The 15,181-nt window shown below is 59.0% G+C and overlaps 2 protein-coding genes across 2 annotated transcripts in view; one reads left to right on the top strand and one right to left on the bottom strand.

The window, feature by feature from the left end:
* The first annotated feature begins 237 nt into the window (after positions 1-237).
* On the top strand, positions 238-3,710 carry LOC122378008 (tRNA (cytosine(72)-C(5))-methyltransferase NSUN6-like). The gene is made up of 6 exons (XM_043358715.1): positions 238-267; positions 563-743; positions 1,030-1,216; positions 1,537-1,690; positions 2,023-2,224; positions 2,750-3,710. The coding sequence occupies exons 2-6, from the start codon at positions 594-596 to the stop codon at positions 3,371-3,373; spliced, it is 1,317 nt and encodes a 438-aa protein (XP_043214650.1). The 5' UTR covers positions 238-267; positions 563-593; the 3' UTR covers positions 3,374-3,710.
* Positions 3,653-15,181, bottom strand: part of LOC122378006 (basement membrane-specific heparan sulfate proteoglycan core protein-like) — an 80,365-nt gene continuing 68,836 nt past the window's right edge. Inside the window, exons 62-80 of the mRNA XM_043358714.1 lie at positions 14,625-14,788; positions 14,221-14,317; positions 13,808-13,970; positions 13,434-13,534; positions 11,325-11,606; positions 10,877-11,046; positions 10,351-10,573; positions 9,764-9,955; positions 9,431-9,580; positions 8,898-9,119; positions 8,218-8,380; positions 7,903-8,031; positions 7,566-7,684; positions 6,940-7,277; positions 6,622-6,742; positions 6,253-6,453; positions 5,554-5,766; positions 4,933-5,077; positions 3,653-4,606 (exon numbers count right to left, since the gene is read on the bottom strand). Coding sequence (XP_043214649.1) covers positions 4,345-4,606; positions 4,933-5,077; positions 5,554-5,766; positions 6,253-6,453; positions 6,622-6,742; positions 6,940-7,277; positions 7,566-7,684; positions 7,903-8,031; positions 8,218-8,380; positions 8,898-9,119; positions 9,431-9,580; positions 9,764-9,955; positions 10,351-10,573; positions 10,877-11,046; positions 11,325-11,606; positions 13,434-13,534; positions 13,808-13,970; positions 14,221-14,317; positions 14,625-14,788 — 3,455 coding nt within the window. The 3' untranslated portion in view covers positions 3,653-4,344. The remainder of the gene's footprint in view (positions 4,607-4,932; positions 5,078-5,553; positions 5,767-6,252; positions 6,454-6,621; positions 6,743-6,939; positions 7,278-7,565; positions 7,685-7,902; positions 8,032-8,217; positions 8,381-8,897; positions 9,120-9,430; positions 9,581-9,763; positions 9,956-10,350; positions 10,574-10,876; positions 11,047-11,324; positions 11,607-13,433; positions 13,535-13,807; positions 13,971-14,220; positions 14,318-14,624; positions 14,789-15,181) is intronic.

Raw genomic sequence — 15,181 nt, forward strand, 5'->3', positions numbered from 1 at the left:
ATTTATTTGTTTTTGTTAATTGTTTGTTTTTGTTAATTATGCCTATAATTGCTCTGAAAGCCTATTACAATTATTACAACTACCTACTGATCTGCGATCAGCGCTTGCTGCACTAAGTCTTTTTGTCCTTAGATCTATTGCTTAGGTCGTTCCTCATGAGCATAATCATTGTAGGTTGGTAGGTACCTATTAGGTTGTAGGTTTTAGGTTGGTAGGTTGTAGGTTTGTAGCTTGTTGGTTGGTGGGTTCAAGGTTGCAGTTCAGTAGGTAAGGTTAGATCAGGTTAAAACGCTAGGCTGAACCTAGGGCTGTGGCAGGCACTGTTCTTTCTCTTAGCCCCCGCCTTCAGTCTGCCATCTGTGCTGCGAACTTTTCCCATCCACTCAGCTTACTACCCTAATTCCTAAATGTCTCTCTGCATGGGTAATCTCAATGATCTTTGTGCCATAGACAGTATTTTTCACTCCAGTTGGCAGTTCCTTGTAGTTTTGCCACAGTGCAGTTGCCACACTGCATTTGCGCTACTTTGCTGATTGCTTGAAGTGTATGCAAACTATTTCAGGGCTCACTCATTTGTTATTTTACGTCAGAAAATGTCAGACGATGTTAAAACTGAAGGCAGCGATGTGTCCTGGACGGACTTCCGATACAGTACTGCTCCTCGCTTCTCCACCATTCGAGTCAATATGGGCGACAAGGAAAGTGAGAGCATGGAGGATGACCTCAAAGATTACCTCAGAAAGGTGAGATCTTGTAATTGTTTGCTGTCATATGGTCCATGGATCCATGTGTTCAGCATCGACAGATCAATACCACCAATTACATATACTGTAAATCGGCTATATTGGTTGTTGCAAGGCCAAGGGAATGCCAAAAGTTTCATTACAGTAGATGGCTAAATGGGTCGTTGTTTCTACCAGGCGATTCTCTTTGTAGCGATACGTTGGAATTTGAATGCGTGTATATGTGTGCCCCTGCTGACGCGTCTGTGTTATGTGCCCAGCTGACGCGTCTGTGTGTGCCCTGCAGTTGTACCCGGACGTGGCGTACCGGGTGTTCCGGCACGGCTCGCTGCCGGAGCTGCTGGTGGTGCGGGCGGACGACCGGCCGCCCCCGACACCGCGCCACCGCCAGCTGATCGTGGACGCGCTCTGCGGGGCGGCCGTGCTGCGCGGAGCGGACGTCTACGCCCCGGGCGTGCTGGGCTGTCCGGCCGGTCAGTACCACGGACAGACGGGCCGGGTCGGATGACAGGAGAGCTCTGCACGTGGCGGCTGGTATGGCGCCGGTACAATTCTGGTGACGAGTTAGCAGCGATTGGTGATACAAACGGGGTAGAGCAACAAACTGCAAACAGTCGACACTAGAGTCATCGAGACAAATGACAAAACTGTTTCATCCATCGACTGTTTGCAGTTTGTTAGCACATAAACGCTCATTGGTGTGTAAGATACACGGACGCGTTTGGTAGATGGATGTGTATATTCTGTAAACTGTGCTCTGTTGCTGACCGTGCCTGTGCTACACTGCCCGCAGAGCTGCAGTCCGGTGACGCGGTGGCCGTGTACGCGGACCGGGACGGCCGCTGTCTGAGGGGCCGCACCCAGCCTTACGCCGGAGCCACCACCTTCGTCGGTAACGGCGTGATGCAGCTGTCCCGACGGGAGCTGTTCACCACCGACAGGCCCAGGTGAGGGCGACAGTGTTATCCTGTCAGCGGACGATGCGTCCACCCCCACCCGTCCATGCCGGCCCAGGTGGAGGTGAAAGCCCGCCTGTATTATCTCGCCTCACATCCTCTGAGGTCTCACTTGCTCACAAATGCATCGCCTGAGGCTGTGAGGGGCTTGAGTGAAGTGGTCCTTTCCGCCCATTGTCTGTCCGTTTTTCTGACAGTCCGGTGAGTCGGAATATCCGTCCAACTTTTAGTCCTAAATCTGTCTGTCGGTGTTTTGTCGGTCAAAGTTATGAGTCTTTTAATTTCGTCCAGTCTGACACTCGCCCCACCTCTGCGTCTCTCAGCGGCGTGGCGGTCCGTGTTACGGAGCCCGTGTTCGGCGCTCCCAGTCTGGGCCCGCTGTGCGGCCGGCGCGCCATGCTGCAGAACATTCCGTCCGCGCTCACCTCCCGGGTGCTGGCGCCGCGGCCCGGCGAGCTGGTGCTCGACATGTGCGCCGCGCCCGGCGGCAAGACCACCCATCTGGCGCAGCTGATGCAGAATCAGGTGGGTGCCCAGGGCGGATGGACAGTGTCTGCCGCCATCCGCTCAATGCACGGTCGAAATTGATGCATTCTCGTGACACAGCGCTTACCCTTTTCAGACACCCGTAACAGACCACAGACATTAGATACATGGAAAATGGTGACCTACACGAGATACTTTGTCCAGATTCAAGAAAGTTTCTTTTCTCCATACATTTACCCCGCGTTCGATGTCTCTCGGACGACGAAGATTCTACGTCGTCCGGCCAATCACGTTCCATAAACGCAGCCGAGCCCCCACTGACCTTGAACGGGATTGGCCGGACGACGTAGAATCTTCGTTGTCCAAGAAACATCGAACGCGGGATTAGATCATAGATGGAAGCGTCATGGTGAGGTGGTTTGAGCCGGTGGGCTGTGGGTTCCCGGGTTTGACAGGTGGGATTGGCCTGTCAGTTTCCCGGCTGGGCGGGTAATGTTGGGCGGCAGTTTCCGGGCGGGCCTGTGGCTCTGTGCAGGTCGACTGACGGCTGGCTGTCCTTGACAGGGTCTGCTGTACGCGTTCGACCGGACGGCGGCCAAGGTGGCCCGTATCGCGGCGCTGGCCGAGGAGCAGCTGCTGAGCTGTGTGCACGCCCTGCGCGCCGACTCCACGCGTCTGCTGTCGGCCGACTCGGCCTGCCGGCTGCGGCGGCGGCACCTGACGGGCGAGCCGTGCCCGCAGCACGCCGACGGACCGTGCGCGCCGCCGTTCGCGCCCGACACCTTCGACCGAGTGCTGGTGGACGCTCCGTGCAGCGGTCTGGGCCAGCGGCCGCGGCTGACGCCGCCCGCCGCCGGCGCCCAGCTGCGCTCCTACGGGCCGCTGCAGCGCCGGCTGCTGGCCGTCGGCGCCGACCTGGTGCGGCCCGGCGGCCGGCTCGTCTACAGCACGTGCACCGTGCCGCCGGCCGAGAACGAGGCCCAGGTGGCCGCTGCTCTGGTGGCACGGCCGCGGCTGCGGCTGGAGCCGGCCGAGCCGCGGCTGGGCGGGCCGGGTCTGCCCGGCCACGGTCTGGACGCCGACCAGTGCGGCCGGGTGCAGCGGTTCGTACCGCAGCCCGAGTCAGACTGCTGCGACCGGGACACCATCGGCTTCTTCATCGCCTGCTTCAGCAAGGCAGAGAGCTGACGAACGGCCCGGTGCGTACAATAAATTACTATATACTGTAAGCATTCTGTCGCTCTTTTTTCAAAAGGTCAGGCAAACATTTGGGGTGCTACCGTATGCTTTAAGCCACCTAACACTCATTTGTTAAACGCTGGTTGAAGTGACATTTTCAAACCAGTACGCAAAGACATGGATGCTAGTACGACAAAGGCGTTGATAGCTTTGCTACGGTTGTATGCTGATTGAAAGCGTTTTCCTCATTAAGTCGTCATAGAGGGCGTCGAGTTACCACTGCATGGCGATAGTAGAATCTGACTTTATTGGCGACACGTTTAAAATACAAATAGACATAGAGCAAGTGTACGGCGGCGTCACTGCTACATCAACACCACTCCACTGACGCGCTGGGGACCAAGCTGAGAGAGCGCGGGCCGCGGGCCGCTAGTGACGGGCGGCGAGAGGCGGCCACGGCGGGCGGGGGCGGCCAGTGAGGCCGTACCAGGGGCGGAGCGGCCCGAGACGGCTGCCTCGGAGACGGGGGCGGCCAGAGAAGCAGCCGCCGAACTGTGAACTGACACTGATATGTGGAAGCGAAGCCAAATTAATCCTGACTGACGAGCGGCGCCCCTGCAGCGGGGGGTGGGGGATGTCGGCGGGCGCGGCGCACACTGACTAGTGGGGACTGACTGGGAGCGGCCCGCCGGACCGGTGACCGGCCAGGGGAAGCGATGGCAGTGACTGGGCGCGGCGCTGCAGCGCGCCGATGGCGGTCCGCCCCGCGCCGAGGCCCCACCACTCGCCACCTACGTACAGCAAGCTAGTTGGCCGGCGGCGCGGCGCACACGCACTCCATATACATAGTGAACCGGGCGGCGCGCGGGCCGCCGGCTTGGCACGAGTTTCAGACGAGATTCGGTAGTCGCCGCCGCCGGCCGGGAGGGCCTGTGTACCTCCGGCGGCGGCCGGCGCGGCCGGCAAGGCACCGCGGCCGCTCACTGCAGCAGGTCGTTCCATACGCCCTGCAGGTAATCATTGTTCTGATCATAGTCGTACGAGTAGTTGTCATAGTCGTTGTTGTAGTTGTTATCGAAGTCGTAGTACGGTGTGCGCTCGCTGGCGTTGGCCAGTTGCGCCTGTCCGCCGTTGTAATCGTAGTCGTACTCTGGGACATAGTCGAGCGGCGGGTACTCGGGCGGCGGGATGGGGTCCGTGCCACCTCCCAGGTCCGGCAGTGACAGCGGCGCGCCCTCGTCCCTGCGGAGGGCGGAAGGCAGCGGTCATAGGGGCAGCACCACCGCGCGGCCCGACCGAGCTGGGCTGGACTGGGCTGAAGGACAACTCCGACAGACACTCAATTTCTGTCGAGAAGCTCAGATACGTTCATGCCAAGGAGCCCCGGCCTCACCTACACCAGTGGTGGCCCAGTGTCCGCTACAATGATAACACTCGAGAAACTTGGCTAACCCTATGCCAATGTCAAATCGTTGGACTCCACTCAGCGGATGACACCCAGCCCGCAGTCGTTTGAGGCCGGGCGGCCGGTCACACCCGGCACCACGGCCGCCCAGAAGCCGACTTACCCGGTACAGGGGCTGACATTGGCGCCTCCCTGCAGATCAGTGGTAAAGTCCACCGGGTCTCCCTGGATGGAGAGCTGGTGTACGCAGCCGACCAGACCCATCGCGAACCGGCCGTCCGTCATCAGCTCAAAGTCGGGCAGACCGCCTGTCGGATGGTAAAGGAATCACTGACTGATGTGGCAGTCACAGTCATCAGCTCAAAGTCGGGCAGACCGCCTGTTAGGAAGTTTTTGGGTCACCGACATGGCAGCCACAGGGTGACAGGGTCACAGTTATCAGCTCAAAGTAGGGCAAACCGCTTGTCGGATAGTTAGGGAGTCGCTGACTGATGAGCCAGTCACAGGATGACAGTCTCTTGCATAATCACATGGTCACAGCCATTGACAGTCACAGGGCCAGAGTCAGCGCTGCCGACCTAAATGGGAGTCCTAAAGTGATCGGAACACCCGACACTTTGCAGCGTTTTGCGAAGAGTAGCATTACGCTCAAGGCAGGCTATAGGCACAGAAAAGGTGAGTTCGAGGCTCTGAGAGGCACTATTCGGGGTCCAGTAAGGCATGCCTCTGCTTGAGTGTGACTCGCTCACGGGCGCTACAGAGGGCCGCCGGCGGCGCCACTGACCGATGTAGATGTTGCCGTTGGTGTTCATCATGGTCAGGTAGCCGGGCGTCTCGCCGCTCTCCGAGTAGGTGTCGTCGAGCAGCAGCTCGCCCTGGCGGCCGGTGCGGCGCGCCACCAGCGTGTGCTGGCGGCCGTCCGCCACCCGCTGCGGCAGCGTGATCCGCAGCGGGCCCGAGCCGAGCTCGAAACTCAGCTCCGGCCGGCCCGCCCGCACTGCGGCATACGGAACACCCAGGGCGTCAGTCGGCAGTCAGAACCGGTCAGTGCTGCATGGAACTACTGCTGTTTACCACTAGTTCTCATACTGATTGTACTGATTACTGATTATTTGTAAAGCGCACCAAGTTTTTCTCTAGCTCTCACAATCATGGCATTCACGATCCTCGGCGTCTGAAAAAAACATATTTGCTGGGAAAGAACTCGGGAGCGAGCCGAACCAATATACACAGGTGATGGACGACGGTCCGTATCCCCGCTACCGGCAAATTGCACGCCGGCAAACATCGGCACCTTTGCCTCACTCAACGCCTGGACAGGTGTGCTACTCAACCTTCCCTGGGTGCTAGCAGGACATGTGCTACCTTATAGCTACCCTTCCCCGGGTAGCCCACTTGTCCTATAGCTACCGACGGATCTGCTTTTTGCGCCCCTGACGCTCACCGCCCGGGCATCCCTGCTCCTCCCAGCCCTGTAACTGACCGGCGATGGCGATGTAGTCCTGTCCGGCGCCGCGCTCGCGCGCAGTCTGTCCGTGGAAGAAGAGCAGGCCGTCCTCCTCCAGCGTCGAGAAGGTGATGTTGACCGTCTCGGGCTGCGAGTTGGACTGGTGCGGCAGCAGCTTCAGCGGCAGCTCGGCGTACGAGTGCATGTCGAACCACAGGTGAGAGCTGAGCTCCACCTCTGCAGAGAGAGACACGGACGTCAGGACAGTCGAGAACAAACGCAAAAGCCCTGCAGAACGGTAACGGTCGTAAGAACACTTCAACTGGGACGTTCTACAGAGCCGGGTTATCCGCATAGTTCTATAAAAAACGCATATAGACATCTACATGGCCATTCGGCACTCACCTCGCTCGCAGTAGATGCCGCCGAAGCCGAGCGGACAGTTGCAGGCGGTCATGCCGGCCCTCTGGACACACTCGCCACCGTTCTGACACGGGTTGTTCCGGGCGCAGTCGTCCTGTGAGACCTGCGTGTCGGCAGCGGTCAGTCAGCTCGGCCACCAGGAAAAAAAACGGCGCGATATAATTGGACACGGTTTACGTTGCATTCTGGCCTCCCTCTTCGCGAAAGAAAGCACCGATGTCCCTACAAGCTACGGCATCGCACTCCACATAATGCGACATCCCTCCTTAACATCCCACTCCAGAGACGTCTCTATCTCACCTCGCAGCGTTTTCCGGAGAAGCCGCCGACGCAGTCACACTGGAACTGGTCGGGCTGGTAGCCGGTGTCCCGGCAGGAGGCGCCGTTCAGGCACGGCCGCCGCTCGCAGGGCCGCGACGGCGCGCATTGGTCCACGTTGGCCGCGTCCTGGCGGCCGTCGAGCAGCTCCAGCTCGCGGTCGTCGACGCGCAGCGAGCCGACGCAGCCGATGAGGCCGCGCTGCACGCCCACGCCGTCGCTGACACGCACCCGCTGCCGGTCCACGCCGCCCAGATACAGCGGCGTCTGCAGGTTCAGGCCGCGCGTGCTGCCCGGGGACTTACCCAGCACCTCCTCACCTGGTGAACACCGCCGGATGGACGGCCCGATACGTCAGTGGGAATGTAACGCACTTATCGGGGAACACGCTCACAGGGCCGAGGAAAGAACCCCAATTAATGTTCTATTAATGACATCGAAGCTCAGGCGCTCCTTTAATTTCGTTGTTGAAAAGGAGGGACCCAGTCACCCGGTCAGTTCGACCTACGTAATTCGTTACAGTAGCAGGGAACTTTTCATACACTATTTTCCCTTTGAAGATACGGCGAGTTTTCTGAGGGATGGGCAGACCCCCGCCGTCCACCTACCGTCGTTGACCCGGAGCGTGCCGTCCCTCATCTGGCGTGTGCCGGCGATTTTGATCCACTCTCCCTGTTTGACCTCCTCGGGACTGCGCAGCACGGCGGCGCCGGTGCCCGTGTCGTACCTGGGGACACGGGAGAAGTTGGAGGCGGCGCCGGCGCTCCTGTCGAACTCGGGAGCACGGAGACGGGCCAGGGACGGCAACCAACACACAGGAGACAAGAAACGATGACACGGAGAGGCGACGACAAAGACAGCGCAAGTCAGACGTGCAGCGCACACGATCAGACTGCCGGAGGGTCCCCTCTGAGGAGCCCCAGCAGCTGTCGCCTGGCCACCCACCGGAATTCGACGTGTTTGTCCTTGATGGCGAGCGCCACGAAGTCGCCCTGGCCCTGTTCGTTCTGTGCGGCGTACAGCAGCAGGCCGTCCTCGACCTTCTCAGGCTTCAGCAGCAGGTCAAACTTCAGTCTGACGGTGGAGAAGGTTTGACAATAAGTAGCGTTGAGACATACATAAATAACAGATAGATTCGCAATCTTTGCTATCTGGTCAGACCAACCAGCTCAACAAGGCCCTCTGACGCACCTCTTCCCCCACAGTCCCAGGCACATCCCCCCCAAAGCCCCACTCCCTCCCCTCTCCCCGTCTACTCACTGTCTGATGGCCCGGGGCGTGTCGTAGGTAATGTAGCTGTCGCCGCCAAAGTTGGGCTCTGTGATGACGATATCTCGCTCGCAGCGGGCACCCGTCTTGCCGAAAGGACAGTAGCAGGTGAAGCCGCCCGGAGCGTTCACGCAGCGGCCCGAGCCGCAGGCACCTGGCGGCGGCGGTGACGGTGGAGTCAGAAGAGATATACACGACGTCAGGGCACAACCCGGATAATCGAACATGGAAAGCAGGACAGACCACGAGCAATGGAAACACACCGTTTTTCCACTTCCACACTGCAGCCCTGAAGGCACGGACCACGCCCTGACGGCAAGGGCCTCTTGGTGGTAACTGACGAGCCGGCCTCTTATCTACACGATGGGAGCTAAGTAGTTTCCCCTGCGTTTTTTTATAATCATAACGTAATCTTCTAATGTCGTGTTATGGGCGCCGATGACCACTATAGTCCGGGCGCCCCAAACCCCCAATTCATCATCATCATCATCATCATCATAATCTACACGGCATTCGTACCAGAGTACAACACGCCTGTCTTAGCTGTAGACAGCCCATCGGTCCGACCGTACTTGTGAACATCAGTAGCACACCCCCTGCCCGTCCTGTCCGTACCTGGGTAATACACCGCTCTGTGCCCATGTAGTTTCAGCACACCCTCCAGTCCTCACCTGGGTAGCACACCTGTCCGGCCTCGGAGCAGGTGGGCCCGGTGAATCCGGCGGCACAGATGCAGCGGTGGCCCCGCTCATTGAGCGCCTCCTGGCACAGGCCGCTGTTGTCGCAGGACGAGTCGGTGCGACACACCTCACACTGACGCACGTCGCGTCTGTCCAGCGCGTCCGACTGCAGGCTATACAGCACGCCAGAGACCGAGAGTCGCGCCACGCAGCCTGGGTGGCAGACACCGAGATGCGGCGGTTAGAGGGGACGGAGAAGCGTCACACAGTCTGGGTGTAACAGACAGAGGTACAGCGGTCAGAGGAGACGGAGAGGCGTGTAAGGTAGCCTGGGTGTAACAGACAGAGGTACGGCGGTCAGAGGGGACGGAGAGGCGTGTAAGGCAGCCTGGGTGGCAAACAAACGTTCTCAAAATACAGAGGCTAGAGGAGACAAAGGCGCAACCTCTCCCCCTCATACTCCATAGTACGATCGGACCGCACCACCACCGCAGTCCAGTTCACCCTATGCCACCGTGACTCACCGATGAATCCGCGGTCGAAGCCGCTCTCGGGGTGGATCTGCGCGAAGTCTGGCACGCCGCCGATGTAGAGCGGCTCGTCCAGGTCCAGACCGACGTACTCTCCGTCCGCCTCGCCATCCACCTCCGTGTTACCGTCCACCGTCATCTTTCCTGTGGAGACACACGGTGACGTTAATTTCACAGAGCGGGAGGAGACACGATCACATACATACCACGCAGGTGCGTTTGCTGGTCTTCATAGTAGGTACTGCATTGGAGACGATGCTCCCCCGTTAGTGGAGAAGGGTCACCCACTGAGATGGACCCGGCCGTCGGCTCAGGCCTTCCACTCACCTCTGTTCTTGTCGCGCTGCAGCCGGACCGTGTGCCACATGTCCATGATGACGGCACGCCGCGAGCGGAGCACTGCCGGCGCGCCGCCCAGCTTGAACCGGAACTCTGGGTAGCCCTCGCGCAGGCCGAACGAGACAAAGTCGCCGCCGCTGCCGTCTCCAGTCGACTGCTGGCCGTTGTACAGCAGCAGGCCTGTGGGAGGGGCGCCGGAAGAGGCCGGTCAGGGCGGCCAGGTACTACAGACGGCACATAGATAGTTTGGCGTGTCCCTCCGCCATACGATTCGCGAAAGGACGCACACATGGATCACTAGGATAGCGGGATCTTTTGAGCAAACGCCGTACTGACCGACGCTATTTTGCCGCCGTAACGTGAAGTGACAGCCATCAGAACCTAGCGATGGGCATAGTGACGAACCCAGCACCAACCATCAGAGATCCAAATACCAAACAGGCCTATCCCGTGACCCAGCAGTGACTTTGAAACCCCAGTTCCGACTAGATGACAAACAAGCGCCCGACCAGTGACCCGGCAGTGGCCGTAGTGACCAAGCAACGTGCAGTGACCTCAGCTGACCCGTCACTAACCATCCATAGCGGCCGGCCGGAACGACAGCTCCACGTCGAAGCTGAGATAGGCGTCTGGAATGGTCTCCAGCGCCACGAAGGAGCCGTCCGAGGCGCCGAACGAGGGCACCACCTCGGTCACCAGGAGCACGGTGGTCGTGTCCGTGGAGGTCTGCGCGTTACGAGACGTGCACACGTACATGCCGGCGTGCTCGACGCGCGCAACGTCAATTGACAGCGTCTCCTGTGGAGAATGGGTGGAGGTCACTCAACTGAGACAGGCAATGGACGGGCAGGGCAACAGTGGGCAGCTGGTGACATCGGCGTCATTTGGCAGTGACAACGCTCATCGCGCAGACCTTCAACATATATATTTGAAAGCTGATAGTCAGATGTGACCTAAAAAGAAAAAAAAAACAGCGACAAAAGGAGCGAGACTAAAAATTCGGGACACAAACAAACCACAAATTATGGAGACGGTCAGTCTGTCGGTCCATCCTTCTGCCCACCCGCCTGTTCGCTCGTCTCTCCGTCCGTCCATGCATACCTGGCTGGTGACCAGACCGGCCGGCATCGGTCCGTCCGACTTGGTCCACGTGTAGCTGAGCGGCCCCGGCAGCGGGCTGCGACACCGCAGTTCGACGGGCGCCGTCAGACGGGCGCGCACCGTCTCCGGGGCCGAGCGCTCCGGTACCAGCACGTCCGGCGCCGGCGGCACTGACAGCAGAGAGCGGGGGAAGTTGATATGAGGGCCTTCTGAGTTGAATGAGTCCCCTACTGGTCATGGAGTTGAGCTTAGAGATAGAGCATCCTCTATTCGTAAACGGATGGCGTAGTGGTTCTTTGTCACACTATTCGTAAAACAAGGAAACATCACGCCATCCATGGGATTGGGGACCAAACGCCTAACACATTTGAAGTCGGCAGTCAACAGTCAAAAAGCATCACACTCGACTGCCATTAGGCCCCACTGCGCGAAGGAGCGACGCACCCACCTTGGATGGCCAGCACGTAGTCCTCTGTGTACTCGGCGCCTCCTCTTGTCATCACCGTGCAGCGGTACAGGCCACCGTCGTCGGCAGTCAGCTCGGACAGGCGCAGCTGGTTACCGCGAGCGATGGCGCCCGGCGGCAGCGGAGCGTTCACGCGCTGCCACGAGGCGCGCGTGCCCTCGGCGCCCGTCACCTGGCACGTGAGGTCGAGCGTGGCACCGACGGGCGCCGAGTCACGCGACGGCACGATTCGGATGGCCACCTCCTCGACGGAGTCCTCGGAGGCTGCGGCGGGCGGGTGTGCCGGTCAGCGGACAGCGGATTAACGACAGATAGCTAACAGCCGAAACTCGCCGAGTAGCGGACGGCAGAAAAACAGGGCCCAATCAGACAATACCCGGGTATTTACTCAGGCTTTGAGCCTTTGGTACCCGCTTTGAGCATTGCTATTTGACACAAAAAAACAACCAACTTAATGAAGGAATATTAACACGTAAGAAGCAAAGTAAAGAGAAGACAGAAAGTCATGTCCACGTACCTTTATGGTTGTCGGAAGAGCTAGCTCGATGCGTATCTACGCTTTATACGGCCTCGTTCATCCCCGGCCCATGCAAAACCAAACATGCACATCTACAACACTACCAACTTTATTTCCTACAGTAAGCTAGCCTAATGTTACATTGGTCTGAAGCAGGCAGTCGTAACTGGCAACAATAGTCACACACATGGAAGACTCGAGAATTCAATATGGCAGTTATGTGTAAGCGTTGGTTTCCTCTGTTGCGTTGACCCCTAGAACCAGCTCCCGGTTCCCGGCTTGCTCTGCTGGCGGTTGTGGCTGGCCGCGGCCGCCTTCTTGCCGGCGCCGTGTCCCCTCCGGCGGCGGCGCAGTCGGCGGCGCCGCTGTCGGCGCGCGGTCCGTACGGGCGCCGCCCGCCGCTGGCAGCGCGACTCGTCCGAGCGGTCGCGGCAGTCGTAGCGGCCGTCACAGAGCGCCGAGAGCGGCACACACTGCGTGCCCGAGTCGCAGGCCGTCTGGCCGGGAACGCACCGACCGCCGCCGGACAGAGCTGAGAGAGAGAGACGGAGAGAGAAGCCGGAGCGGCCCCACGGCTCCGGTCAGCGGCTGCTGGAGTGGCCGCCGCCGCCGCCCGCCGTCCCACCTCGCCGCTGGTGTGTATCTGTATTCCGTGTGCTGCGTCAGCTAGCCGTCAGTGTGCGGCCGGCGGACGGCTGGGCGGCGGCGGCCCAAACTTCACCTCTCCTGTTAGAGCATAACACATCTAGCTACAACCTTCTACAAGCATAGCATTAATCTGTCTTTCATGAGCAACACTCCCCAAAGGAAACAGTGCAATACAATATCGAAATAGATGCCATAGATACCGAAGATAAAAGTAGCCAGCGCCACGCCAAATCACCCGACCGAAATACCGTATAATTTTACAACTCCAGCAACTAGCCAAAGGGATGCACTCCGCCTTTTCATCAGACGATTGGCACCCTGGTTCGTTCCGTATTTGTTCGGTCGGTGATATGACGGGGGCGCTCAGACCGGGCGGGGAACAGGGTGCAGGGAAGGAGCCGGCTGCCAGGTCGGGTCAGGCAAGTCAGAGGCGCGGCCGGCTGACAACCGCTGCCTCTCCAACGCCAGGGTGGATTTTGCTATTTTCAAAAGTATTCGTTGGAAAGTAGTTAAGCAGTCATACATTCAAAGTTGACTTGAACAGCCAATTGTTAGATTCAGTAAAAAAAAAAAAAATGGAAAAGGAGCTTGGGGAGCCAACTGGCGTAAAGATTTACATCATGAGCCTCGATTCGGCCGTCTGATTAATTCATTTATGAAAAACTCATAAGCATCGAAAAGGTGGCAGTATGACATTTAGGACGGTACCACATTAACTTGATAGCGTCCTGTGTCGCTGGCGCTGCGACACCCGGCGGGGCGAAGAGGAGAGGAATAGAGAAGAGGACAGGAGAAAAGAGGAGCAGGAGCAGATCACACAATCCGCACGACAGCCGGCATGCTGAACTACAATACCAGTCACGGAGAGCCACGAAGAGGGCCGAGCATGCCGGGCACAGTAGGTACAGGAGGGGGTGGCTACTCACGCTGCACCACGAGTCGCACTGTATCGCGGCCCGACCGGCCGGCCCGGTCCCGCACCTCGCAGATGTATGTGCCTGACGCCGACTCGTCGACGTTCTCCAGTCTGTGACGGCGACGGTAGAGCGGGGTCAGAGCGGGTTGTCAGAGCTGGGGTTACAGCGGTGTCAGAGTGAGGGTTACAGCCGGTCAGAGCGAGTCGGCAGTGGTGCACTAGCGCCGACATAGCCACGGCAATCGGCGTCCACCGCTCCCCCTCATCCTCCTCTCCCAGGCAGTCAACTCTTGGAGCACCGCCATCCATCCTTCCCCAGTGGTCACCGTGCCCTCCTCCCTCCCTTCCCCGGCAGCCGCCACTCAGATCAGCGGCAGCTCGTACCTGAGCGTGTTGTCCTCGTAGTAGGCGCCGGCCGGCAGCGGTCCACGCTCCCGGCGCCACACCAGTCGGCCGCCCTCGAAGCCGGTCGTGTCGCACTGCATGTTGACCGTGGAGCCAGCGAAGGCGGTGACGTCGCGGTCCAGCGCCGTCACAGACGGGCCCGCTGGTGGAGGGATGGGGAGTCAACCGAGCGGCGTCTCTGGCACTCCCAGCAGCCAATATCACCACTGCGAGGCCCCCGCCGGGGAGTTGATTTGCCAGAACCTCGCCCCACTGGCCACACCCACACAGCTTTAACCCGTCTGGACGAGTATCGAACAGTCTGATAAGAACCTTTGTCCCTTCACTCCCCGCTGACAATGACCTCAGCCACTTTACTCACCACTGACAATGACCTCAGCCACTTCACTCACCGCTAACAATGACCTCAGCCACTCCCTCAGCTCGTCCGGCCGAGTTTTCGGCGGTGCACACGTATCGGCCGGCGTCGGTGACAGCAATACCTCGGAACTGTGGGGACACGGTAAGGGATAGTGTCAGTAAACTGGGAAGCGCGACACGGAACTGTTGGGACACACGGTCAGAGACAGCGGTCAGTTGACAGGGACGACTGACACGGGCAGACACCGTCTCTTGTGACAGTGTTCATCTCATCGAACTCTGCACTTCCTACTTAAGAATAAATCAACTACACAATGCGTGAGACAGGTTCATGAGTATTCGACTACAGCTTTTCGGTTGCTTGTGCAGCCAGTCCAAACAAAGGTGTGTACCAGGGACGGGTCTGGGAGACTAGGAGGGCCAGGTTAGCACTCACGTTCAGTTCTCCGTCCCGGACGGCCACCGATCTGGGCAGCTGTCCGTCCTGTTTGGCCCAGCGCAGTGTGATGGGCTGGTCGCCGGTGGCTGAGCAGTAGATGAGCACGTTGTCGCCGGGCTGCACCACCTGGCGCACCGGGTCCAGCTGGATCTTCGGCGGCGCTGTGCCACCGAGAGGGGGGATGTTAGTCCTCAGGTATCCGTCAAATCACCGCCCCAACTCGGTCCGGACGGCAGTACGACACGGCACGGAACTATCCGTAACACAAGGCTAACTGTGGATGAAAATGAGCATAATACTGCCCATAGCCTCGCTATGAACAGCACTACAACATTATGCAGTACGCGTCTTACGAGTATGCTCGCTAAGACGCGAGAGCTGAGGGCACGAATTGGCAAAAAAGTCACACTCAGTGCATAGACCTATCGTTGTCTTCTCACCTCTGGCTCTAGTGACACATGGTCGTCCTACACAGACGAGGTAGCGTGAAAAACACAGAAAGAACACTTAAACACCCTGCCAGGCAATGCCTAGTCAATTCTGGACTCGGCCTT

This window comes from Amphibalanus amphitrite, unplaced genomic scaffold (genome assembly GCF_019059575.1).
Source record: "Amphibalanus amphitrite isolate SeventyFive unplaced genomic scaffold, NRLGWU_Aamphi_draft 000053F_arrow, whole genome shotgun sequence".
NCBI classification, from domain to species: Eukaryota; Metazoa; Arthropoda; class Thecostraca; order Balanomorpha; family Balanidae; genus Amphibalanus; species Amphibalanus amphitrite.